Source organism: Gracilinanus agilis, chromosome 3, assembly GCF_016433145.1.
Source record: "Gracilinanus agilis isolate LMUSP501 chromosome 3, AgileGrace, whole genome shotgun sequence".
Classification (NCBI taxonomy): Eukaryota; Metazoa; Chordata; class Mammalia; order Didelphimorphia; family Didelphidae; genus Gracilinanus; species Gracilinanus agilis.
This window is the reverse complement of record NC_058132.1, coordinates 640,791,470-640,814,935: the sequence shown is the minus strand read 5'-3', so window position 1 is coordinate 640,814,935 and position 23,466 is coordinate 640,791,470. Positions and strand designations below refer to the sequence as shown.

Below are 23,466 nucleotides of genomic sequence, written 5' to 3'. Positions count from 1 at the left end.
CTCTGCCTCTGTTTCAGTCTCTCTCCCCCTCTTTCCGCCTGGCTCCGTCTCAGGCCCTCTCTATCTCTGCGGACACACCTTCCACTCTAGCTCCTTCCAAAACCCCTTTGCGGATGGCCTCCCCGAGGGGGTTCGGCCGTCCGTGGGGTTCCATTGGCTCATCGAATTCCCAGAGTGAAGCTTCTCCTCTGTACCATTCGGTTAGTCCTCCTCTGCCGGGGAGATGAAGCCCAGATCCCTCCAGGCAGAGTATTGTGCCCAGCCAGATTTCCAGCAGCAGGAGGTTGTGCCCTGAGAGGCAGCTGTGGGCATCAGTGCCCCAGAGCCCCAGTTCAAGCTGAAAGGTGCCAAAGGAGCATTGAATGGCAGGCAGTCCGTGAGGCGAGTGCTGCTCCCCAAGGACGCCTGCAGGTGATTGCAGAGATGGTTGTCCTGGGGAAGGCTCAGGGAATTCACAGACAATGAAAAGGCCCGTTGCTGGATGCAATAAGAGACCTCCCAACGTGTCTGACCATCCAGCCTTTTCGGTACAGCATGCCTATGAAGTGTGGTCTGGCCTCTGCTTGGATATGGCAGTGATGGGAAGCTCACTACCTCAGGAGGAAGCCCATTATAACCTGAATCATTCCATAAGACTCACAAGTTTGGGGGCATCCAGTAAAAAGCTACCTCTTTGCAATTTCTATCCATCACCTCTCATTCTTTCCATGAGGAAGAGCAGAACAAGATCATCCCTCTTCCATACCACCATCCGTCACATTCTTGAAGAAAAGCCCCTTCGAATCTTTTCTCATCCGGGCTCCTTCTCTTCACCTGATGCTTGGAGAGCAAGAATTCAAGGTCCTTCAGCACCCTGGTTGCCTACATGCGGCCTCGACATGGAGGCTGAGTGGGCAGAGTATGGTGGCTCTTTTCCCTCTTTGGTCCTAGAAGCTAAGAACCCTCCTGAGGCAATCCAAGCATCTCTGGCTGCCGTATTACTCTCTGCATTCTGGTCGAGTTTTCAGTCCGCTGGAGTTCCTCTACCCTTTCTCACGAATTGGCACTTCTGGCCACATCCGCCACCTCCAATGTGTGACTGACTTTCTGAGCATGTGTCCATGCATCTCAACCTATCATCTGATTCAATTTAGACCCAGGTACTGGCCTGAAGTACTCAGAGAGTCCTAATTTCTTCATCCAGCAAAGGGGTTCAGAGGAATTGGTGTGTCCCAGACCTCTGACAGCCTTGCCTCATGGGCCATTTCTAGAATAATGATTTAAATATGTAAGATAGAATGTATAAAAACAAGAGTCTCCAGGCCCCATTCTTATCTCCCCCTCCTGGCTGCCAGCTGCCAATATGATGAATATATCAGCTGTATCTCTAACCAAGTCATTGAACCAAACAGGGCCAAGCATGGATCCCTGGGGCACTCCACTGGAGACTGTGTATCAAGTCTTTAAGGCACCATTAATAGCTAGTTCTTTAAATCCAGGCATCCAACCAGTTCTGTTGTGTTTTGTTTTTTTTAGAGCCTTACCTTCTGTCTTAGAATCAATATGGGGTGTTGATTCCAAGGCAGAAGAGCAGTAAGGGCAAGGAAATGGGGGTTAAGTGACTTGTCCAGGGTCACACAGCTAGAGGCCAGTTTTGAACCCAGGACCTCCCATCTCCAGGCCTGGCACGCTACCTACGAAGCAGCCCAGTTGCCCCTGTCCAATGAATTCTGAAGTCACCCAAATGCCCAGCTGACTAGCCTGTATCTTCTCCATCTTTGCCAGAGAACTGCATTAAAGACGATCACATTTTGCCAAAAACTAGGAAGACTCCTTGCATAGGATTCTCCTAATTTGCCAATTTAGTCACAAGTACAAACATTCCAAAAACAGAAAAGAAGAGACTATCCTTGTTTCTGTTAAGAACAAGTGAGGTCGGCCTGGCTCCCAGTTCGGGCCCTCAGCCTCTCTCCCCTGGCCTGGGCAGCAGCTTCTGAACTGGTCTTCTGGCTCCAGGCAGCTTCCCCACAGCTTCCAAGGCGATTCTCCTTGATCTCAGAGCTCAACGTGCTGTTCCCTCCCCGTTTCCTGGAGGGGGAATGCCAGCTCTCTGCTCTGGTCTTTAATGCGCTTCCCACTCTGGCTCCCACTTTGCTTTCCCAGTTGGTTTCCTGTGACTTTTTCTCTCATCCTCTACTTTCTGCTAAACCTGACCTCTTGCGGTTTTCTATGTGCGATGCCTCATCTCCCACCTCCAGGTCTTTGCATCAGTGGCTTTCCATACCTGCCATGCCCTCCCTCATCTCTCTTTCTTTGAAGCACTGGATCCTTGCAAGAGTCAGCTCTAGTGGCACCCGAGGCCGGAGGGTCCTCCACCCTGGACACGACTTGGGAGTGGCCCGAAAGCCCGCTCCTTCTGAGTTTGGCCCAAGAGGAATGAAGATGGTGCTTCTGGGAGACTTGTGAGGACGCGGAAGAGGAGGGTAGGACAGAGTCTGCCCTGTTAGCCCCGTCGGGGACAGAGTCTTGGGCTCGGGCCGTACAGCCAGGCCCGGCGACACCTGCACAAGCCTGCGCTAACTCCCATCTCCCGTGCTAGGATCTCGCTTCTTGGGGAGAAACAAGGCTGGGCCCGCGGGGGCGTCACTCCCTCCGAGACGGATGTCAGCAGTGGCCCCAGCCCTTCCTCACTCTGGCTACGCCTCTGCAGTGGCGGAGCTGAAGGGCAGAAGGGCAGAAGGGCAGGAGCATTCGGGTTGTTCTCTGTAGCCCCCCTGAGTGAGTACAGTGCTGAGGACATGAAAAAGGGGTCATCCACAGTAGGGGGCCAGGTAGCCTGGAATGAGGAAGACCCGAGTTCAAATTCAACCTCAAACACTCACTAGCTAGGTGACCCTGGGCAAGTGCCTTCATCCTGCTTGCCTCTGTTTCCCAATCTGTAAAATGAACTGGAAGAGGAAATGACAAACCCTTCCGGTATCTCTGCCAAGAAAACCCCAAATGAGGTCACTGAGTCAGACATGAATAAAATGATTGAAAACCAGCCCCAAATATTGGTTGGGGGGGGGTGCGTGTGCGTGTGCGTGCCTTCGTTCTCACGTCTGTGCCTAAGCAGGGCTCGGCTCCATTGCAGAGCTGCTCCCGTGGGGGTCTCCACTGCCCCCAAGCCCTCCCCTCCAGCATTACCTGGAGAGCACCACCCCCATGGAGTAGATGTCGATAGCCGTGTCAGCGATTTTCTTCAGGTGGAACTGCCGGTCTGAAAGAGGGATGTGGTCAGAGGGGCTTCCCTGCCTCACTGGGGGGACAGAGAGCGGCCAGACACAGGCCCCCCCCCCCGCTGCCCCCTCTCCCTCGGGCCTCCTCTGTCCTCTTTTCTCTCCTTCGTCCGCCCCTTCGCTCCCTCCTCCCTGTCCGCCCCTCTCCCGGCCTCGGCAGGCCCCCCGGAGCCCGGAGCCCAGAGGAGTCAGGTCTCTGGGGAGGAGGAGGCGAGGCCCGGAACAGTTCTCGAAGTGAAGGAAAAGAACCCTTTTGCCCCCTTGCTTGGAGCTGTGCCCCACCGAGGGCCGGGAGGAGGCCGGAGGACGTACAGTTCACTTCTGTTCCGAATCTGATGAGCAGGATCTCGATGGCCTCCGAGAACAGGTCCACACATTTAGTCACCTTCAGAGGAGGAAGGGAAGGCGGGCGGCTGGGCAGGATGGAAAGATGCCCCCCCGGGCGGCTCTGAGAGGGCGACTGACCGGGAGGGCCCGCCTGGCCGAGGGCGAGGAGCTTCCCTCCCGTGACCCGCGCACCAGGCGCCCTGGTTCCCCCACGTTAGCCCGCCTGCGCTCAGGGGGAGGACTCGCTCCCCGAGGGTGGCCTTTCCCTTAGGCCACTTCCATCCTTGTCCTCCGTGTGCCATGGAAAGCCCAGGCAGAGCGGGGTTAATGGTCAGTCAACGAAGGAGCTCACCCACCCCCAGGGACTAGAAAGCTGCAGATGAAAGCCAGGAGGCAGATGGAAAATGAGGCAGAGGGGCAGCTGGGTGGCTCAGTGGATGGAGAGTCAGGCCTAGAGACGGGAGGTCCTGGGTTCAAATCTGGCCTCAGATACCTCCCAGCTGGGTGACCCTGGGCCAGTCACTTGGCCCCCATGGCCCACCCTGACCAGTCTTCTGCCTTGGAGCCAATACACAGTACTGACTCGAAGATGGAAGGGGAGGGTTTAAAAAAATGAGGCGCGAATGGCACTGAAGTCCCAAACCAAGAAACGGGCTCAGGAGGCACCCACAATGCAGTGCTCCAGGCGGCTCAGTCTGGCCTCCTCTGAGGATTTCCAGCCGAGCCTCTAAGGATGGCCTCAGAAAGCGGATGTTCAAGAGGGTTCGGGATGGAGAAGGGCCCCCCGGGAGGGGAGGAGGGTGCGGGAAGGCCCCCAATCCCTCTGCGGGGCGCACGGGGACGGACGACACCAAGGAAATGGCTCGACACAACTTTGTCCCTTCCAGGTCAGACTCCGTCCTGTGTGTTGGTTCCAAGGCCGAAGAGCCGTGGCCAGAGAGCTGGGGTGCAGCGCCCCGCCCGGGCCCCCCAGCGAGGACGCGTCTAAGGTCTCTCTTTCCACGGTGCCCCCCGGCTTCCCCCCGGCAACTTTGGCTTTTCGATTTGCTGTTGGGCTCAGGGGCCAGGAAAGGGGGCCCGGGCGGGGGCCCTCGGGGCTCCCCTGCTCTGCTCGAGGCTGCCCCACCCGGAAGGACCGTCTTACCAGGCTCGCCGTGTCCGCCAGGTGTTCGCTGACCGCTCCATCGAGAGAGAGGCCCGTCGGCAGCCCTATCGTGCTGGAAGAAGGAAGCAGAGGTTAAAGGCGCTCCGGCAGCTCCGAAGCATCTTCAGGCGCCAAACCACGCTCGGCCCCCTCACGCCTCCCTGAGCGCGGCACGGCGGCTGCCCGGGGCTCCTTGGGGCCCCCAGGCTCTTGTGGGCCGCTCTGGGGCGCCCTGAATTGGCCCGAGATCAGGAGACGGGCAGGATCCCTCGGCCAGGACCCCGAGTTCCGGGGGGCCACGATGACTGCTGGGGGGCGTCCGTGCCGATAGGCATAGCTGGCTTTCGGGTGAGGCTCAGAGGAGGAGACCTGATGAATCCATGCCAGAGCCACGGAGGCCACGCGAGGCGGGGGAGGCGCCTTCTAGATGTCCCACAGTGAAAGGGGAAGCTCTAGAAAGGGGTCTCCGGCATCTAGAGCCGAGCTCCCGGGGGATCCAACGAGCTGGGAGCCGGCTACAAAGGGGGGGCATTGGGGGAGGGGCTTCACCTCAAGCGAATGGAGGGAAAACAAGATTGTTTCTTCTTCTTCCTCTCCTCCTCCTTCTTCTTTCCCTTCCCTTCTGTCTTAGAATTGATGCTACATATCACTGGCTTAAGTGACTTGCCCAAGGTCACACAGCCAGGAAGTGTCTGAGGCTAGATGGGAACCCTCCCATCGCTAGGCGTGGCTCCCTCTTCACTGAGCGCCTCACCAGAGGCAGATGGAAGGCCGTCTGCCCTTAGCCTGCTAGTGCCTGGAATCCCAAAAGGCAACCGTCCGCCTCAGTGGCTAGCGCTGCAATCTCAGACACGGGGCAGAGGAGGAGATGCCCGGACGAGCCCTGGCACGGCCCAGGAGGTCCCGAGGAGTTCAGGCCAGCCTCCTCCGCTGTGCCATCCCGGCGGCCGGCTCAGGAGGGCCATCGGAAGCCCCCGGCGGTCACTCGCGGCAGCCCTGCCGGCACCAGGTGCTTCTGGGGAACCGGGCCCAGACTCCAGCGGACCGGAGCGCGGCTCCTCGGGGCCGTCTCTGCTGATGGAGGCTCGGGTCTCTCTTCTCCTCTCTGTGCCTTGTGGGAATCCCAGGCCCCCCAGACCCCCCAGGCCCAACGTGGGAGCAGCTTCTGAGCAGGCCTTGCAGAAAGCAGGGGAGGAACCCAAGCATGGGCGAGCGCGGCTCTTCCGATTCTCACCGAAGTCAGGCTTGGAGTCCCCTTTCACCCAACGGGGCTGCGACAGCCCCCCGCATTTCCCGACTCCCTCGGCTTCTGGGGTCCGGAGGCCCGACGACGCCTCGGAAGCCTTCCGGGATCCGTTGTCGGATCTCTGCGTGCACTTGGGGTATTCAGGCTTCTGCTACAGTTATCTGGGCTGGACCAAAGACTCGAGGAGGGCTGGGACCGCGCCTCGGTCTCTCTTTGTAGCCTAACTGCCCCCCGGTAGGCAGCGGGGGCTCCACGGATTGAAGTCAGCCTTTCATTGGGATGGAAGCCAGGCGAGGGCAGGCCGTGGCAGCCCACTGCCTGGTACGAGGCGGGTTAGCTCAGAGGACACACTAACAAGCGGCAGCCGCCCAGGGTGGGTTATTTTTTCAGGAAACCACCCCGCATTTCCTGTCAGAGAATGAGGCTGAAAACCCGCTAGGCCCTCCCCGAGCCGAGCAGAGCGCCTGCAGGTCCCCCAGGGGTGTGCCGGGGACTCTCCCTCCAGCGGGCAGAGGGGGAAGCCTTCCCACCCGGCACCGCCCGCGGCCGCCCCAGCTTCCGGGGGGCTGGGGGCCGTGGCAGTCACGTGACGCTCCCCAGGACCCGCTCCCCGAAGCCCGCCAGCCCCAGCCCTCTGGCCTCGCAGAAGCCGTCCCCCGGGTCACCGATGTCGGCCCGCAGGCTTACCGTCTTGCTCTGAGGCCAAGCTCGGTGAAGAGGATCGAGGTGTTGTCCATGGGGTTCTCCAGGATGAACTGAAGGTCTTTCAGCTGGGCCCCTGCGTGCTGATGGACATAAAGAGGGAGGGAAGGCAGCGTCCTGGCTCTGCCCCTCTTGGGCCTGCCGTGCCCAGCACGGGGCCTGGCCCTCTGCGAGAGCTATGGATGCTCGTTGATCGTGTCTTTGGACAGAGCTTTCAGCAGGGACCTTCTGGGCTCGAGGCTCCTCTAGGAGAGGCCGGGGCACGCCCAAGCCTTAGCCCGGGCCCGGCTCCTAGTAGGCGCTTCATTCATGCTTGTGGAGTTAAAGTGAACCCACAAGAGTTCTCTGGGCTGGGCTTAAAGCGCAGAGCGAGCCGGAGCTCCAGACAGGCTCCCTCCAATGAGCTTCTCTGCGCCCAGGGTGCCCATCGCATTCACTTAAGAGGCATGTCCGAGCCCGAGGGGCCCCGAGGCCCTGCCAGGGAAGTCTGGGGTTCCCTGGGGGGGAGAGAAAGCTGCCCCTAATGGTTTCTGCAGCGTCGTGGAGGGAGAGAAGGTGCTGGGCCCCACACACTTCTGCTGAGCCCTCGGGGCCCTAGAAGGGGTGCTGATCTCCGGGGGGAAGGCGGGCTCCTGGGCCCAGTCTGCACACTGCTGAGTGCCAGGCCGGGGCCCAGAACACACTCACCTGCAGGCCTCCCAAAGCTATGAAGACGCGGAGGACGTCGTTGGTGCCCTGGAGAATGCGGAAGATTCGGAGGTCCCTCATGATCTGCTCTACTCCGCCTTCCTGAGGGCAGGAAGGAGCCGTGAGGGAGGGGAGGGGGCCCGGCCCGGCCTTCCGAGGCCCCTCTGACTGGCAGAGACTCGGCCTGGCTCTCCTCTGCTCTCTCTCAGATCCGGACCTTCCCGGCATTTCACCAGGGCTTGGGCCCTCCCTGCCTCCTCACAGCTCAAAGATTCGAGTAGCAGGAGATGAGACGGCAGGGAGGGAAAGTCGACTGTCCTGGCGGAGCGGCCCCCCCCCCCCCGCCGTGGCAGGACACCAGAGCTGCCCATTAGAGGCTCCCTGGACCGCCCGCCCCACTCCAGGGTTTCCGTGTTCTCTCTCTGAAGCAGCAGCCACGGCCGCATCCCTGGGGAAGCTGGTGGGCGGGGGATGGGAAAGGAGGCCGGCCACCAAGGGCAGCCTGGCATCGAGCCCCTGGCATCCTGTCCGAGGCTCTGGCCTCTCCCCACTCTAGCCTGTGAGCTGGCCGGGGACGCTGTTCTTCCTGTGTCTAGCTATGCCCGACCCTCCCGGCTGCCCTCTGAAGAAGCTCCCCTCCACGCCGGCCAGAGGAGGGGGTGTCTGACCGTCTGGTCCTGTGAGGGCTGGTGAGCAGGGATGGACAGTAGAGCGAGGTGTGTCTCTATGGCTGTGCGCGCCTGGGCACGCGTGTGCATGTGTGTGGATGGCAAACAAAGGAGCCGTCCTTGAGCGCCGTCATGGCTGCTGACAGGGGGTTCACCTTCATGTAGCCCATTCCTCCGAGGACCTGAATACACTCATCGATGACTTCCCAGGCCGCCTCCTTGGGGAAAAAAATTCAAAGGGCGCGTGAGAGGGCCCCCGAGCCTGCCTCCCAGGCCCCAGCCCTTCCTTGTGCCCGTCCCCATGCCCAGTTTGGGGTCCCACAATGCCACCCACTCCCTGGTGGCCTCTCCAGTGCCTCCTGTAGGCTCGGCACTAGAGTTGGCCCTCAAACACCAGCCTCGCCGCCCTGAGATGTCACCAGCCATCCCAAGGGCACCTTCTGAAGGCTTAGATCGTCTAGCCTGACCACCCCCCATCTTTAGGGTGAAGAACAAGAAGCCCGAGGTCATGCGGCCTCTGGACTTGAACACAGGACCTCGGACTCTAATGGAAATCCAATCACCCTTGTGGGAAAATGGAAAAGATATTTCCCTGGAGCAAGGGAGCCCCTCCCAGCCTCCCCTTGGGCCGTGGCAACAGGCGGCTGGTGAGCAGTCTTGAGTCTTATCCTGGGCCCTGGTGGGCCCCTAGACCACTGCCACTGTCCCCCTCGCCCCCCAGCTCAGCCCAGCGCTGGCTCCCTCCGCCATCTTTCTGTGGCTGCTCTCCTTGAACGGCTCCTGTCCGGTCACTGCCTCGGGCTCCCTGTAAAGAGCCAGGTCATGCCTAGCCTTCGGTCTCGCCATCCACAGACAGGCAGAGGCTCTGACGGCCAGGCTGCCCCGTGGCACTTTGGAGGGCACAGGCCACGGCCCGTTTTCCCCCCGGCCCCTGGTGCCCCACATGAAGCTGGAGGCCTAAAGCGGATCCCGTCCCCTCCCAAGTGAATCTACTCACGGAAGCAAAGATCTTGCAGATGGCCACCTCCAGATGGAAGTCGGACACTTGCCTGTCTAGGTTTCCACTGATCATGTAGGCCATGGACTGCGGGAGAAGACAGTGTTGGCCTCAGCCTGGCACCGGGGCAGACTGGCGGGTGGTACAAAGCAAGAGAGCCGCCGAATCTCAGACCCTCGGAGCTGGCCAGGAGCCCGGGCCCACCTGGAATCCCGGACTCCACAACGATCCTGCGGATGGCCGTCCAGCCTTGGGCTGAAGGCCTCCTTCAGGGAGGGAAGTCGCTCCTCTGAAAGGGACAACTGAGGCTGCCTCTTTGCACTCTCCCCCATGGCTGCTCCTGGTTCTGCCCTCAAGGGCCACCGCCCGGGCAGGACAGTCCTGCAGACTCTCGAGGCCACCGTCCCCGAGCCTCCACTTCTCCACGCTAAATATGGGAGCCGGGGAAGGCTTTCCTGTGAGCTCCGAGGAACTCCACAAAAAGGCGTCTGTGGCACGAATTCCCCGGGGAGGAGCCACGGACAGAGAGAGCAAATAGGCGAACAAAGGCACGAGGCTTCCCAGGCAAGAAAATGCAATAGAAAACAGGGCAGGCCCAGGCCTTGCTGCCAGGCCCTTGGCAGCATCTCCAGGGGCTGCCAGCCATCCCTATTGGGCTTCTAGGTTTGCAGTGGCTCCTGATCCCCATTACTGGCCAAGAGCTCCGTTTCCTTGGTTTTCTCATGCCCACGGGGAAGCCAAGCTACCCTCCTGGGGGGAGACGGGGGACAAATGGCACTGTAGAGCTGAAGGTGCCTTCAGGAGCCACTGAGGCCACCCAGTTCCAGGTCAGGCAGTGGCACGAGGCCTGCTCCCCTCGGCAGCCCCCCAAATACAGCCTCCGGCTCCCCCTGAATCTTCTTCAAGCTGCTCGTCAGCTCCACTTCCTTCAGTTCTTGGCCGTGTGGCATGAGCTTGGTGGCGCCCTTCTCCTTTCTGGCTGCCTCCTCTGGGCAATTCTCCAGCTTATTGATCTTCTTTTTCTTTTTCTCTTTTTTAATCCTTCCTTTCTGTCTTAGAATCAACACAGTGCATTGGTTCCAAGGCAGAAGAGCCATAAGGACTAAGCAATGGAGGCAAAGTAACTAATCCAGGGTCATCCAGCCAGGAAGTGCCTGTGTGCTGGGGTCTGCCTGATGAGGTTCTGAGGTCAGAGGGACTCGGGCCTCCGGGTCTGGGTGGCTCCTTCTCCTTTGGGCTGCCGTGGGGCACTGCTGACTCATCCTGAGCTGGGGGTCCATTCAGGCCCCAGGATCTTTTCCCATTGAACTGCGGTTCAGCCATTCCTCCACAACCTCGTACCAGTGAGGTGGCATTCTTGAGCCAGAGTGGAAGATTTTCCATTGCTTCCTATTAAGTTTAAACTTGTTGGATGGGGCCCGTTGACTCAGCTGTTTAGATCTTTTGGGTCCTGACTGTGAATTTGTCGAGTGTGGCTCTTTGCCTGGGTCCCAAGCACTGAACATCTCAGAGCCCTGAGGTCCTCTAGTGTGGACCTGGCAAGTCATCAGCTCTGGCCATTTGAGGAGGAGACCCTGGATGCATCCAACAGCGCCGTCATCTCACCCATGTGGCTCTGCCTTGTCCACAAAAACAGCAGGAAAAACTGTCCTGTGGGCTTTGAGAAAACCTACGTGAGCCCTAGCTAGGTAGTACAGTGGTTAGAGCACCTAGCCTGGGGGCAGGAAGTTTAAATCTGTCCTCAGACATTTACTAGCAGTGTGGCCCTAGGCAAGTCATTTCACCCTGTTTGTCTCATCTGTAAAATGGGCTGGAGTAGGAAAAAGCAAACCACTCCAGCATCTTTGCTAAGAAAATCCCAAAGTCACTTAATTGTTTGCCTCGGTTTCCTCATTTGTAAAATGAGCAGGAGAAGGAAAGGCTCCAGCATCTTTGTCAGGAAAATGCCAAAGTTGTCAAGAAAACTCACCGAGAGTCAGACACAACTGAGACGAGGACCCTAAGGGCAAGTTCTCGCCGCTGCGTCCTGGGGGGGGGGGTCTATGTCTAGTTATCCCGCCAAAGGAGGAAACCAGGTTTCTGTGGCGCCCTCTGGGGAAGCCATGATGATTCTCTGGGATGGCCACTTCCTTTTCTGGGAGGGCAGGAACCATGTCCTGGAATTCTGGATCTAGAGTTGTAGAATGTGCAAGGTGGGACGACCTCTGCCTTTTGCCTATTCTCTGTGGTCCCTTGGAGGTCCCTGCCCGGGCCTGAGTGCTCACATCTGCTGGCTCGTTCTGGGCTCTTTCCTAAGAGGAATAGTTCACTTGAGGCCAGCAACTTGGTCACCCTTTTCCCAAAGTGGCTTCTTCCAGTTTCCCCATCTCTGTGCTTCCCTTCGTGCCCTTGTCTCTCCCCGCCATCTCCTTTTGCCCACCCTCCTTGTGCGACTTCTGCCTAGAGACACCTAGCCATCCTTCGAGGCCCCTCTGGCATTCTTCCATGAACGCCCTCTGATCTGCCCCAGTCAGGAGTAATGGACCCCCTGTCTGAACTGCCCTGGCTTTTCCTCCCTCCTTTTGGGAAGGCGCCTTCCTCCTTCTGCCCTGAGGCTGGTTATTATGTGGGTCCCTGTGTCATTGGCCCATCTCAGATGAGAGCTCCACGGGTCAGGGATGGCTTCTTGGTCATTTCTTCCTCCCTAGCGCCAAGCACAGGGTCTTACGCACACATCACAGATGCCTCATCGGGCTGCTGAATAAAGAGTTGTGATAACAGTGCACGCCCCGTCCGCTCCCGCCGCACACACACACCTCAAGGTCCCTTCCCCTCACCGGCTGTCCGGCCACATTAGAACAGAAGCCCTTGGAGGGCAGTGCTGTCTTTTGTGATTGGACCCCCAGCTCTTGGCACAGAGTAAGTGTTTAATAGTCCTTTTCTCAGTCAGTCAAGTATCCTGGGAGACACACTTGGTAGAAAGCTCTTGTGAAAACCGCCCATCCCCACCTCCTGGTAGCTGCAGCTGCTGAGGAAGGCGCTTACCTCGGTGACATAGTGGTACATGACCATGCGGGCCAGCTTCTTCTGGATGATCCCGTGGTTGCTTATGGTGGTGCCAAACTGTTTCCGGGTTGCAGCAAAGTTAGTCTGGCATCCCAGGAAGGAGAGAAAAGCAAAGGAAAGAGGAGGGAGGGAGAGACAGAGGCAGAGCAGAGAGAGAGAGACATGGAGAGGGGGAGACAGACAGACAGAGGGAGAAGGAGAGGGAGAGGGAGAGAGAGCAGCCTGTCACAGGAGCAGCTCTCCCCATCAGGATTCCAGACAGCTCCCATTCATTTTGGGTTATATCCCAGAGGGAGAGTCCCTGAGGGAGCCACTAGCCACCACTGGCCCATGTGGACCTAGAATGACTGACTCCTGGGACTTGGGGGGAGGTGTTGAGGTCCAGGGGGATTGGCTGTCATCAGCCCCTCCCCCCTTTCTGGAGGATGTGTTCTGGGCCACCTAGCAGCTCAGGGCACCCCTCACTAAAAAAATGCACGTGAGCATGAATGAGCCTGAGCATCCCTCAGTAGGACCACACTCTGAGCAGCCTCTTTCTCTGCAGAGCTGGGTGTGCCATTGCCTAGTCTTAGCCCCTTGTACGTAGTAGGGCCACAAGAACATTTTCTTGACTGACTGAGCAGCTCTCCACACGGTCTCTGGAGCTCCTTTGCACTGTCCATCACCCCCGAGAGAGAACAGGCGGCAGGAAATCTGCGACCCCCCAGCTAGCAGTGCCACCTTGGACAAATCTCTTCCTTTCCCAACCACGGCAAGCTGGAAGCATCACCCTCCCCAGCCTGGCCACCCTTCCCTGGCCAGGGTCCTGCTGAGAGCCAAGGCCAGTGGCGATTCTGCCCAGCCTTGCTTGACTTGGCCCAGTGGGAGAATCCCATTCTGTTGGCACTGGCCAAAGGTTCTAGTGCTGCTGACCCCCAGCGAGAGGCTGCTAGGGCCGGCCAGTTTCCTAGCTCTCCCCAGCGCCCTACTCTGTCGGCTTGAGGAGCACTAAAGTAGAGGCTGTGAGGGATTGGCGGAGGGAGGGGGCTCCCACCCGGATGCCCTGCAAGATCAAAGCAGCAGGGACTCGTTCACCGATGGTGTGGGTCGGTGGCCTCTGATCTGGAGGGGCCGTCCAGTCCTGAGCTTCTAGGAATGTGTGACGCACAGCTGGGAGCAGCCATGGAGGTTGTCAAGGCCAATCCCTTCATTTTACGGATGAGGAAACTGAGGCCCACAGAGGGGAGAAGGAGCTTGTTGCAAAGTAGTGACAGAATTGGACTGGAGGCTTCGAACTCCAAAGCCAGGCCCACCCAACATCTTAGAGAATCACAGCATGAGCGCTGAGAGGGCCTTGAAGAGGAAGCCCAGCCCTAACATTCCTGACAAGAGATCATGTTGTTCAGCCTCCCCTGGAAGACCTGGAGGGCCAAGGAGCTCACCACTTCCTCAGGCCGCCCGTCCTGCTCTGGGCCCGTTCTCACGCAGGGGAAGACTTGGCTCACATTCCCCTAACATCCACCTTTTTGCAGCTTTCCAGCATGGCTCCTGGTCCTCTGAGGCCAAGCAGGAAGAGCCTAGTCCTTCCCCCACCGCGGCTCTCTCATGGCCCCGAACCTTCTCTTCAATAGAGCCTTTGATGGCCAAGAGTCGGGCTCCTCCTTCACTTTCCCCGAATCCTCCCATCTGCTGTTTCAAAGGCAGCTAGGTGGCACCGTGGATAGAGTGCCAAGGCTGGCTATCTGGGCTCAGACCCTTCTTAGCTGGGTGACCCTGAGAAAGTCACTTCACCCTGCTTGCCTCAGTTTCCTCATCTGTCAAATGAGCTGGAGAAGGAAATGGCCAACCCCTCCAGCATCTTTGCCAAGAAAACCCTCAAAGGGGTCGTGAAAAGTCAGACACGACTGAAAAATGACCGAACGACAGCTGGGTCAGGAATCGCCCATCGAGCAGGCAGCGGGGAGCACCTCCCCATGCCCACCCTCATCCCGACTTCCTGCGCGCTTATAGTGACTGTCAGGAATGATCCAAGGGAGGGAGGCAGAGGCTCGAGGCCCTGCCTTCGGGCCTGTTACTGAGTGACTGGGGGAAATCCCCTGCCCTTCTCGGCCTCAGTCTTCTCCTCTCTGAAACCAGAGGGTGGAACTCGCTGGTCTCCGAGGTTCCTTCCAGCTCCCACATCCCCCACGGCGTGACAGGTCCCAGTGCCCCCGGAGGAGGGGCACCGCTAGCCTTTCCCCGAGGAACCTGCCCGGAACCCGGCCATACCGACGGGTCAACCAGCTTACCGCTTTGATGATCAGTTTGCGAATCGTCCCCACCAGGGCACAGACCATGGCGAAGCGGCCACTGTTGAGAATGTTCGAGGCAATCTTGTAGCCGTCCCCGAAGTCCCCCAGTAAGTTTTCGGCAGGGACCCTCACGTTGTTGAAGTGGACTTCCGTGGTGTTGGAGGCCTTGATGCCCATCTTCTTCTGAGGGGGGCCACTGGGGAGAGCCACGCACACGTTTCCTCTAAGCCGCCAGCCGTTCCTCGTCTCCTTTCCCTACGGCTGCCTCAAAGCCAGCCAGCCCAGGATCTGTTTCCCCAGGAGACCTCTGCCTCCATTTACCCAGAGCCTTGCTTCTGGCTGACCTCTCCTGCCCCTGGGGCTGCGAGGCCCAGGGGGGAGACGCAGCTAGCTGAATGAGGACAGAAGCTCCTCGGGCCTCGCGGGGAGCCTCTCCTTTCCCAGGCTCCATTTCCCTGCACTGGGTAGACACGGGGTCTCCATGCCAAGGGCTGCGGGGCCGGGAGAGCTTGATGGGTGAATGCCCCCCCCCCAAGGCTTTTTAGCAATAGCCCGTGAGAGCCCGTTTTGTCCCCATCGTTAGAGCTGAAGCCACCGTCCGGCTCCCCAGAGAACAGCCTGGGCCCTTCGGCCCTACGGCGCACGGGAGGCTCTCCCCGCAGCTCCGTCTCCACTGTCCCGCCTCCCAGCACTCCCAAGGGTGGGCAGACAGGACACGGAGGCGGGATCTCACTTTGAGGGGCCTCTGTGGGAAGAGGGTGCTACTGCCCACGCCGAGGCCAGGCGGGAATTCCAGGGAGCACGAAGCGGCTTGATCGATGCTCGACAGACTGGACCGAAGACCAGCATCTCCTCAGCCGTCACGGCCGGGTATCACCTCCTGAGCACACCTCCATTCTGCCCCCGTCCCACTGGGCACCCACCTCTAAAACGGGCCCAAGCTAGCCTGGGCAGGCGAAGGCCCCGAAGGGCGCCATGGGAGGCTGAGAAGGGTCCTACCTGGTCACGCCCCCAAAGTCTTTTTCTACAATGAAGGCCGAGATTTTTCCGTGCGTTTCTCCTGTGGTCAAGTCCTTCACTTGGGTCTTGGCGAACACTGTAAAGATCTCTGCTATCCCGCCATTGCTGGGATCCAAGAACATCATTGAAATCAATGCTCCGTGCTCCTCCCCCTCCTCCTCTCCCTGTCCCCACCCCCCACCCCCAGGCCCTGCCAGGGTATGCAGAGGAGGGGCTGGTCTCGGGGCTAGGCTGGCCCCAAAGCAGGCTGGGACCCTTCCCAAGAGCCCGTGACAGCCATTCTGCAAATGCCCAAACGGCCCCTTTTACGGAAGTTGGGGGCTCTGGGAGAGTTCTTCAGTCTGACTCTTCCTGACCCCATTTAGGGTTTTCTTGGCAAAGATACTGGAGCAGTTGGCCATTTCCTTCTCCAGCTCATTTGACAGAGGAGGAAACTGAGGCAAACGGTGAAGTGACTGGCCCAGGATCACCCAGCTAGGAAGTGTCTGAGGCTGGGTTTAAACTCTGCTCTTCTTGAGTCCAGACCTGGCTCTCTATCCACTGCCCCACCCAGCTGCCCCTGCTCTGAGGTAGCCCCAGAGAAGAGACGTGGGGCAGGCAGAGGCCTTCTGCCAGGCGGGCCCCTCCTGATGCTCTTTTGCACTGTCTGAGATCCCTTCATGTGGGGTCACCAGCCCCTCCCTTCCCAAATGCCAGTACTTCTAGGAGGAATCGTAGCTTGTTGTGGCTGTCCCGGTGGGCATTCTGATTGGTGAGTCTGAAGGAGGATGCCCATAAAGTTGGCAAAAGGCGCTGTACTGTTGTAGGGGGCTCACTGGGGGCTGAGGGAGGGGGCGAGCGGCTCCAAAGGGCTTCCTCTGTGCCAGACTCTGCTAAACACTTTACACATGGCCCATTTGATTTTCAAAATTCTGCAAGGTAGGGGCTATTACCCTCATTTTATAGATGAGTAAACTGAGGCAAACAGAGGTTAAGGGACTTGCCCAGGACCTCGTGGGGACAAATTTGAATTTCCTGAGTCTTCTTGACTCCAGGCCCAGAATTCTATCCATCATGCTGGCAGCTCAGAAAAGCATAGGAAGGAGGGTACAAGAGACCACATTCTCCTACTTTACATTAGATCTGGAGCCAGAGGACCCAAGTTCAGATTCTGCCTCTGAGACTTACTGACTGGGTGAGATTGGACGAGTCCCTTCCCCCTGTAGAACGAGGATTCTGAGGCCCCTGCCTTCTCTGGAGCTGAGATCCCAAGAAGCCCTTTCCCTTCTCTCTGCCTGCTCTAGCACCAGGGTGCTCAGGAGGAGAGGGGCTGAGCAGAGCAGAGCACCCAGGGGCCTGCCCCCACCCCCAAAGGCCCCCCAGTCCCTCCTCTGAAGGCTGCTCCTGGTCCGACAGAGTCTCACCTGATCCATATTTTTCTACCATTCAAGGTATAGTATTTCCCACACTCGCTGACCTCAGCCGTGGTCATGATGGAGGCTGTGTCGGAGCCGCCCGTTGCCTCCGTCAGGCAGAATGCAGCCAGAGACTTTCCTTTGAACACACAAATCAGGGGGATCATCTGTCACCCCACAAAGGCACAAAGCTTCCCCTTCCAGGGACTAGTCTACAGTGGTGGGGCTAGGTAAAGGGGACCAGGGTGCCGCTGGTGGCTCGAGAGTGCCTTGTCATCTAGACTTTTACTCTCAGTTTTGTGTCTATGCAGCCAGTGCTCTCCAGGGGTTGGGGTTCCCTTGTCCTTTAGTCAACAGTTAGAAAGCAATTCGGGGCCCCCGAGCAAGCCGACTCTTGGTGCTTCAGGAGACTCTGGCCCAGCTTTTGGTGAAGAGTGAAGATGGCCCACAGGCTTGGTGCATCCTGGGAATCTGGGCCTGGCCTCTCCAGCTTCAAGGCTTTAATTTCCTGGGAGGTATTCAAAGCCCAACAAGGAGAGTCCATCCATTTCCTTTGGCTAAGTCAGTAATACAGACTATTCCAAGTGAATGAAAGAGCTAAGGACAAGAGTTAGCCAAAGGCTGGGCCATCCCAGGTGGCTGGGAATAGAGCAGATCAGGGCTCATGAGCAGGTTGGCCAGTGGCTAGGGCTTAGTGTTTTCCTGGCTTCTTTATGGTCACCTTTCTCCTGGCATCCACTCTCCTTGGACTTGAATATTTAGTGGGACTTGCAAAATCCAGGCTGAAGTTTGGCCTGAGATCCATCCATCCATCCATCCATCCACCCATCCATTCATCCATCCATTCACCCATCCATCCATCCATCCTTCCATTCATCCATCCATCTATACACCCATCCATCCATCTATCCACCCATCCATCCATCATCCATCCATCCACCCATCCATCCATCCATCCATTCACCCATCCACCCATCCACCCATCCATCCATCCTTCCATTCATCCATCCATCTATCTACCCATCCATCCATCCACCCATCCATTCACCCATCCATCCATCCATCCTTCCATCCATCCATTCAGCCATCCACCCACCCATCCATCCATTCACCCATCCACCCATCCATCCATCCTTCCATCCACCCATCCATCCATCCACCCACCCATCCACCCATCCATCCATCCTTCCATCCTTCCATTCATCCATCCATCTATTCATCCATCCACCCATCCATCCATCCTTCCATTCATCCATCCATCTATCCACCCATCCATCCATCCATCCACCCATCCATCCATCCATCCATCCTTCCATCCATCCATTCAGCCATCCACCCACCCATCCATCCATCCATCCATCCATTCACCCATCCACCCATCCATCCATCCTTCCATTCATCCATCCTTCCATTCATCCATTCATCTATCCACCCATCCACCCATCCATCCATCCTTCCATTCATCCATCCTTCCGTTCATCCATTCATCCATCCTTCCATCCATCCTTCCATCCATCCATCCATCCATCCTTCCATTCATCCATCCATCCATCCATCCATCCATCCATTCATCCTTCCATCCATCCATCCTCCCATCCTTCCATCTATTCTTCCACTCCTCCAGTCATTCCCCCTGACATGCAGACTCTGCACCCATGCATGCACTCACCAAGGTTTTCCTGAGCCCCTTCTAGGTACATAGACCCAAGGGAAGTACTGGGGAGCTCCATGTGTCCCTGTCCTCAGGGAGTTTATACTCTAAGGCGGGAGATAAGGCTGAGGTGAATGAAAAGTCAAGGAAAACAACAAGGAGTTGGCTTTCTGGTGACTGGGCTGGTCAGAGGGGCTTCCTGGAGGAAGTAGGCATAGGACCAGACCATACAGAGGAGGAGGAAGAGTGCCCCAGGTGAGAAGCTCAGCACAAGTGAGGGTGACCATTGGGAGGGAGTAAAGCATGTTTGGGAAACATGGAGCTTGGATGTCTTGGTGGCGAGCGAAAGAAGCAAAGGTTAGTTTGGGACTGAACTGGAGGGGGGCCTTGAATGGCAGGCTGAGGCCCGCTGACCCCTGGGGAGAGGAGAGGTGCTCGGACTGGGCTAGGAGAGAGAAGGGCAAGCTCCTTACCAGAGGCCAGGTCAGGGATATATCTCTCTTTCTGATACTGGTTTCCAAACAACAGGATCCCCCTAAAGCCGTTGGCCTGGTGGGCCCCCAGAGTGACAGCTACTGCCAGGTCATGCCAGCCCAAGATCTCCACCATGCGAGTAAACTGCCAGAGAGTGACAGCGGCACAAAGGGTCACCCATTGGGTGGTGCCTTTTGGCCTTCCAGGGAAGTGGGGAGGGGACCCCAGAATGGCTGAGGGGGAAGAGGATGGGAGGGGCTTGAAGCATTCAGGGTCTGCTTCTCACTTTAGGGGTTCCTCTGCCCACTGACCCTTCCAGCGAGGAAGGAAGGACTCCAGCCAGACTGGGGGAGCCATAGGGGCCGAGGGAGGGAACCAGGGCGGTATCTGGAGCCTGAGAGGGACCACAATGCAAGTCTCAGCTTTGCTTGGGGGAGGGGACTTCGGGGTCATCCTTTTTGTCCTTTAGGCCTCAGTTTGCTCATCTGTAAATGGATTAGACGGCCCCTGGAGCTTCCTGAAGCTCCCAAGCTCTAGCCTGGCCCCCACCCCATGCTTCTGGGGCCCCCTCCTCCAGGCAGGAAGCAGCCCTCCTCCCTCTGCCCACCTGGGTGTTTGTCAGCCCCAGGCCTCCTAGCTCTTCGGGCACTTGTAACCCAAACAGCTTCAGCCCCTTGAGTCCTTTCAGAGTCTCCGCCTCAATTTTTTCATTCTCATCATTCCAAGTCATGTCATTCACTTTCTGCGCAGAGAAAATGGTGAGCACCCGGGCGCTGGGCCTGGGCAGAGTCAGAGCTTGGGAGTCGCTCCCCCCCTCGAATCTCAGTTTCCCCATCTGAGAGCCGGGATAACTGCTTGTGCCCCAGAGCCTCAAGGCACGCTGTCAGGGCGGTCCCACAGTGGAGAGAAGGATGTGTGGAGAGAAGCCTCTTCTCCCCATCTTGCCTGCCTTTCCCCGGCCCCTTCTGCCTGGAGCAGCTGCCCAGGCCGTGGCCCCTCTGTCTCCCCTCGAGCGGGCTCAGCCTCCCCAGGGTTAAGAGAATGCTGACACCTCGCCCGAGGCCGGCCCGCCTTTTTAGCAAGGCCTTCCTAAAGAGAGAAGCCGTGTTCACACGGGGCCTCAGTTTCCACACATGTCATATGGGCCCCCTTGTACTGGGGTCCCATCTCCCCCCATCTGTCCCCTTGGCCAACCCTCTGAGGGGAGGAGCCCGGCTCAGACCTCCCTCCAGGACCCTGGAGAGAGCCGCTCGCCCCCAGGCAGCCTCACCTCAAAGAAGCCTTTGCAGGAATTGTAGTGCGACTTCAGGAAGGATGACTGCTCCTCACTGAGAACTGGGACAGAAGTGAGGCGGTGAGGCAGCCGCGGGGGGCCACCCCGGCCCCCAAGGGCCCGCCCCGCCCCCTCCACTTCTTACCTAATGGGAAGGGGAACACGTCCTTCATGACAATTTTTCCCTTGAAAATGTTCGAAACGAAGGAGGTCGATTCCTGGGGGGAGGGGAAGGGTCAGGGGAGGGCAAGGCCTGCAAAGAGTCCCAAAGCCTCCTGGCAGACAGGGAAGAAGGAAAAAGAAAGCACGCGCCTGGGGCCCGTCTACACTTCATCCCCCCCTTCATCTCCAGAATGGCCCCCAAGGGTGCACCTGAGGCCACCCCAAGGAAGGCTGCCCGCCTGGGGCCCTCTCCAGCCCCTGGCTGTGGCTGCGCCTCCTGGAGAAGTTCCACAAGTGGGCCGGTGGGGGTGGGGGCAGACTATGAGGTTCTGAGCCCGACATGGGGCTAGCCGGGCCCAGACGAGGCCGGAACTTCCCCAGGCCCCTGGCGCCCCGCTCTTCTTGCTTCTGTGGAGCTCCCCGCAGGAGACTTCCAAGCCAGCCCTCCTGCCGCTCCAAGCCAGGGGCTTCTCTCCCAGTTCCCCTGGGAGCTTCCTCGCTTGGGGATTCCGGCGTGAAGGGGATCTTGGCTCAAAGTCTCCTCAGCTCAGCTGGAGCTCCAGGACTTCTTGGTTTGATCTCCATCAGCTCCCCGCAGTGTCCTTCCCCAGGAGCTCGTCCCCTGGCCTGCCATCTTGCTTCCCTCCCAACCGCTGCCTTTGTCCTCGGACACATACTTCCACACACACGAGACCGTCTCCTCCCACACCCTTGCCGCTAAGGAATCCAGTCACAACTGGCCCAGTGCGGCTGGCTGGCCCATTGGTTAGAGGGCCAGCCCTGGACTTGAGAAGATGCGCCTCAAGTTCAAGGCTTCCCTCTGAGCCTTGTTGCCCCCCCCCACCCCGAGGGTCCCTGGCCACTCTCTGAGCCAACGCTGCCCACTGGGAAGGTCTGTTTCTCATTTCAAAGTGTCCAGTGGAGGCTTGGCTCCGCCTGGGTCCTCTTTGCTTTGTTCCTAATGGAGCTGAGGAGCGCTTTCCCCTTCCCTGCCCAGAGCCCTTTCTAAGGTGGGGGGATCACAGTGGCACACTGGGGACTCCATCTTGTTGGTACCCAAGATCCGGCTTGGGCCGGCTGGGGAGAGGACATCATCCCTGAGCCTTCCATGGGAGTGGCTGGACGACGTTGCTCTTCACTGGGCTGGCCCTGACCTCTTCATCTAGGCACTGGCACCCTACGACAGGCCTGTGATGTTTGCAATCATACTGTGGAGGAATCAGGGAGGGCCCGAGAGAACGCTGGCTCACATGAGCTTCGTTGGCTCTTTGGCAAGTAGAGCTGCCTGCGGCTGTCTGGGGCGAGGCCCGGATAGTGAGCTTCCAAAGTTGTATTCAGTGACTCAAGATGCCGTTTGTCCTCGGCTCCTGAGAGAGCTCAGCCACCAATGAACTTAGTGCTTCTCGCTAGCCTGATCAATGAGTGGATTTCCCTGCCCAGAACCAGGCCTCTCGGAAGTTTCCTCGTCACAAGAATAGCTGGGACTCTGCCTTGGTGGGTGGCATTTTCACACTGGAAGTTCCCTCCTCTTAAATGGAGGAAAGCTCATTCATAGAGGTCAGACCAAAAAGACAAAAACGGCCCAAATCAGCAGCCACTCTGGAAACGGCATTTTCAAAACATTCACCAGTTTCATAGCAAGGGGCAGAGCCACCTGGGGAATCTGAGCTCACCTTCACATTGAAGAAATCAGGCTTCTGGATCGGTGCGGAATAAAAAGAAGAAATTAGTCTGTTGGAGAAAAGTAGGAAATTCAACAAAGACTAGAAATAGCAGCAGAAGCCCCCCCCCCCCATGGTGTGAGCAAGGTCTGGTCATGGGCCCTTCTGCCATCTTGGGCCCAGAACCCCACGTGTTCACAGCTGGAGGGCACTGAAAAGGCCACTCGGGCCAGAGAGGTGCCATTGCTGGAATACCTTCCCTGAGAAGGAACTCATTACCTGCCCTTGTAACCCTTTCCCTTAACTAACTGAAGGTCCAACTCTGGTCAGAGAATCAGAGATTTGGAGCTCGGGCCATCTGTTCCAGCCACTGTGATTCTTGGGCCTGGAGACCATCCACCAACGAGCCTGGGGATTCACTTGCGGGAGGGAGGATGAGGGAAGAATTCTATTTCTGTGCTGGCTCGCCTCTGGTTTCCTAGGTAATCCTCGTGGGTTCTTTTAGGCATTTTAAAATGGGATTCTGAGAAGGAAGGGCCACCCTAAATGCCCCAGGGGCCCAGTGCAGCTAGGAGGAGAAACCAGGGGCTAGTCCAACCCTCTGGTTTTATTGAGGAGCATTATCAGCAAGGGGGGACGAGGACGAGGAGGATGACCATCTCGGTCGGTCAGTCAGCTAACACCACCTTCCAGACTGGCCCCATGTGAGCACTTGGGGACCGGAGAGGGCGCTCTGCCTAGAGACACCTGCGCCTCGTTCTCCAGGCACCTGGATCCATTGCCCAGGCAAGAGCCTGGGCCTCTGTGGTGACGGGCTCCATCGTGTGATTCCACTCCGTGGCCAGCTCAGCTCCCCTTCCCTTCCATTATAGGCCTGCTCCGTCTTCTGTTGAATGGCGAGAAAGCGTGCTCCAGGGAGGAGAAGTGGGAGGCAACCTCCCCGCACTGGTGGCCCCAGCCCACCGCCAGCTGCTGCTTGGGGACCCCGAAGCCAGGCCGGCCTGAAGTTTGAGGCGAAGACTTGGGTATCCCCGGCAGCCTGTATGGCTTCTCCGAAAACGGGCCCCACACTAGGGCCTCGGCCCCGTGTGCTTGTTCCTTTGACTGACCACAGCCACGTGGGGGAGGGGGACACCGTCTGCTGCCCTCCCCCTCCAGCTCGGATGGCCTCATCTCCATCCGGGCGGGTTTATGGTTTAATGCATCAAACTCTGTATCCCGAGGCCAGCATCAAGCTGGGAAGCAATGGCTCCATCAGTCGCTTTGTTTCCTCCCATATTTCAATCAATCCACGCACCTCACATACGCCTCCAGGGCCAGCAGGCAGAGGGCAAACCAGCTGAGGTTTGCCAGGCTCGGCAGATGGCAGCAGAGAGGCTTGGGAAGAGGGGCTGGCTCATGGGCAGAAGGGGCAGAGCCAAGAGGGATCCGAGGACGTCTGGGGTGGGAGGGAGGAGGGATGCCTGTGGAGTCAGAGGAGATGAGAGG

The 23,466-nt window shown here is 58.3% G+C and overlaps 1 protein-coding gene across 1 annotated transcript; it reads right to left on the bottom strand.

The window, feature by feature from the left end:
• Positions 1-201: 201 nt before the first annotated feature.
• On the bottom strand, positions 202-23,157 carry LOC123242000 (very long-chain specific acyl-CoA dehydrogenase, mitochondrial-like). The gene is made up of 20 exons (XM_044669496.1): positions 22,915-23,157; positions 20,301-20,373; positions 20,153-20,217; positions 19,490-19,624; positions 18,882-19,026; positions 16,767-16,896; positions 15,343-15,468; positions 14,341-14,539; positions 12,053-12,157; positions 9,029-9,115; positions 8,187-8,249; positions 7,364-7,465; positions 6,670-6,759; positions 6,200-6,292; positions 5,580-6,095; positions 4,886-5,151; positions 4,729-4,801; positions 3,540-3,642; positions 3,166-3,238; positions 202-337 (listed from the first exon to the last, which is right to left on the bottom strand). Exons 1-20 carry the CDS (start codon positions 23,155-23,157, stop codon positions 202-204), a joined length of 2,823 nt encoding a protein of 940 aa, XP_044525431.1.
• Positions 23,158-23,466: the final 309 nt, after the last annotated feature.

What these genes read in the sequence shown, in the direction of transcription:
- LOC123242000 (XM_044669496.1), bottom strand. Translation starts at nt 23,157, where the DNA reads ATGGAGATGAGGCCATCCGAGCTGGAGGGGGAGGGCAGCAGACGGTGT. An exon ending in TGTACCACTATGTCACCGAG is followed by an intron (nt 9,116 to 12,052) that starts GTAAGCGCCTTC and finishes CTTCTCCCGCAG; the next exon opens with TCCATGGCCTACATGATCAG. An exon ending in ATGGGGGTGGTGCTCTCCAG is followed by an intron (nt 338 to 3,165) that starts GTAATGCTGGAG and finishes GGCACCTTTCAG; the next exon opens with CTTGAACTGGGGCTCTGGGG.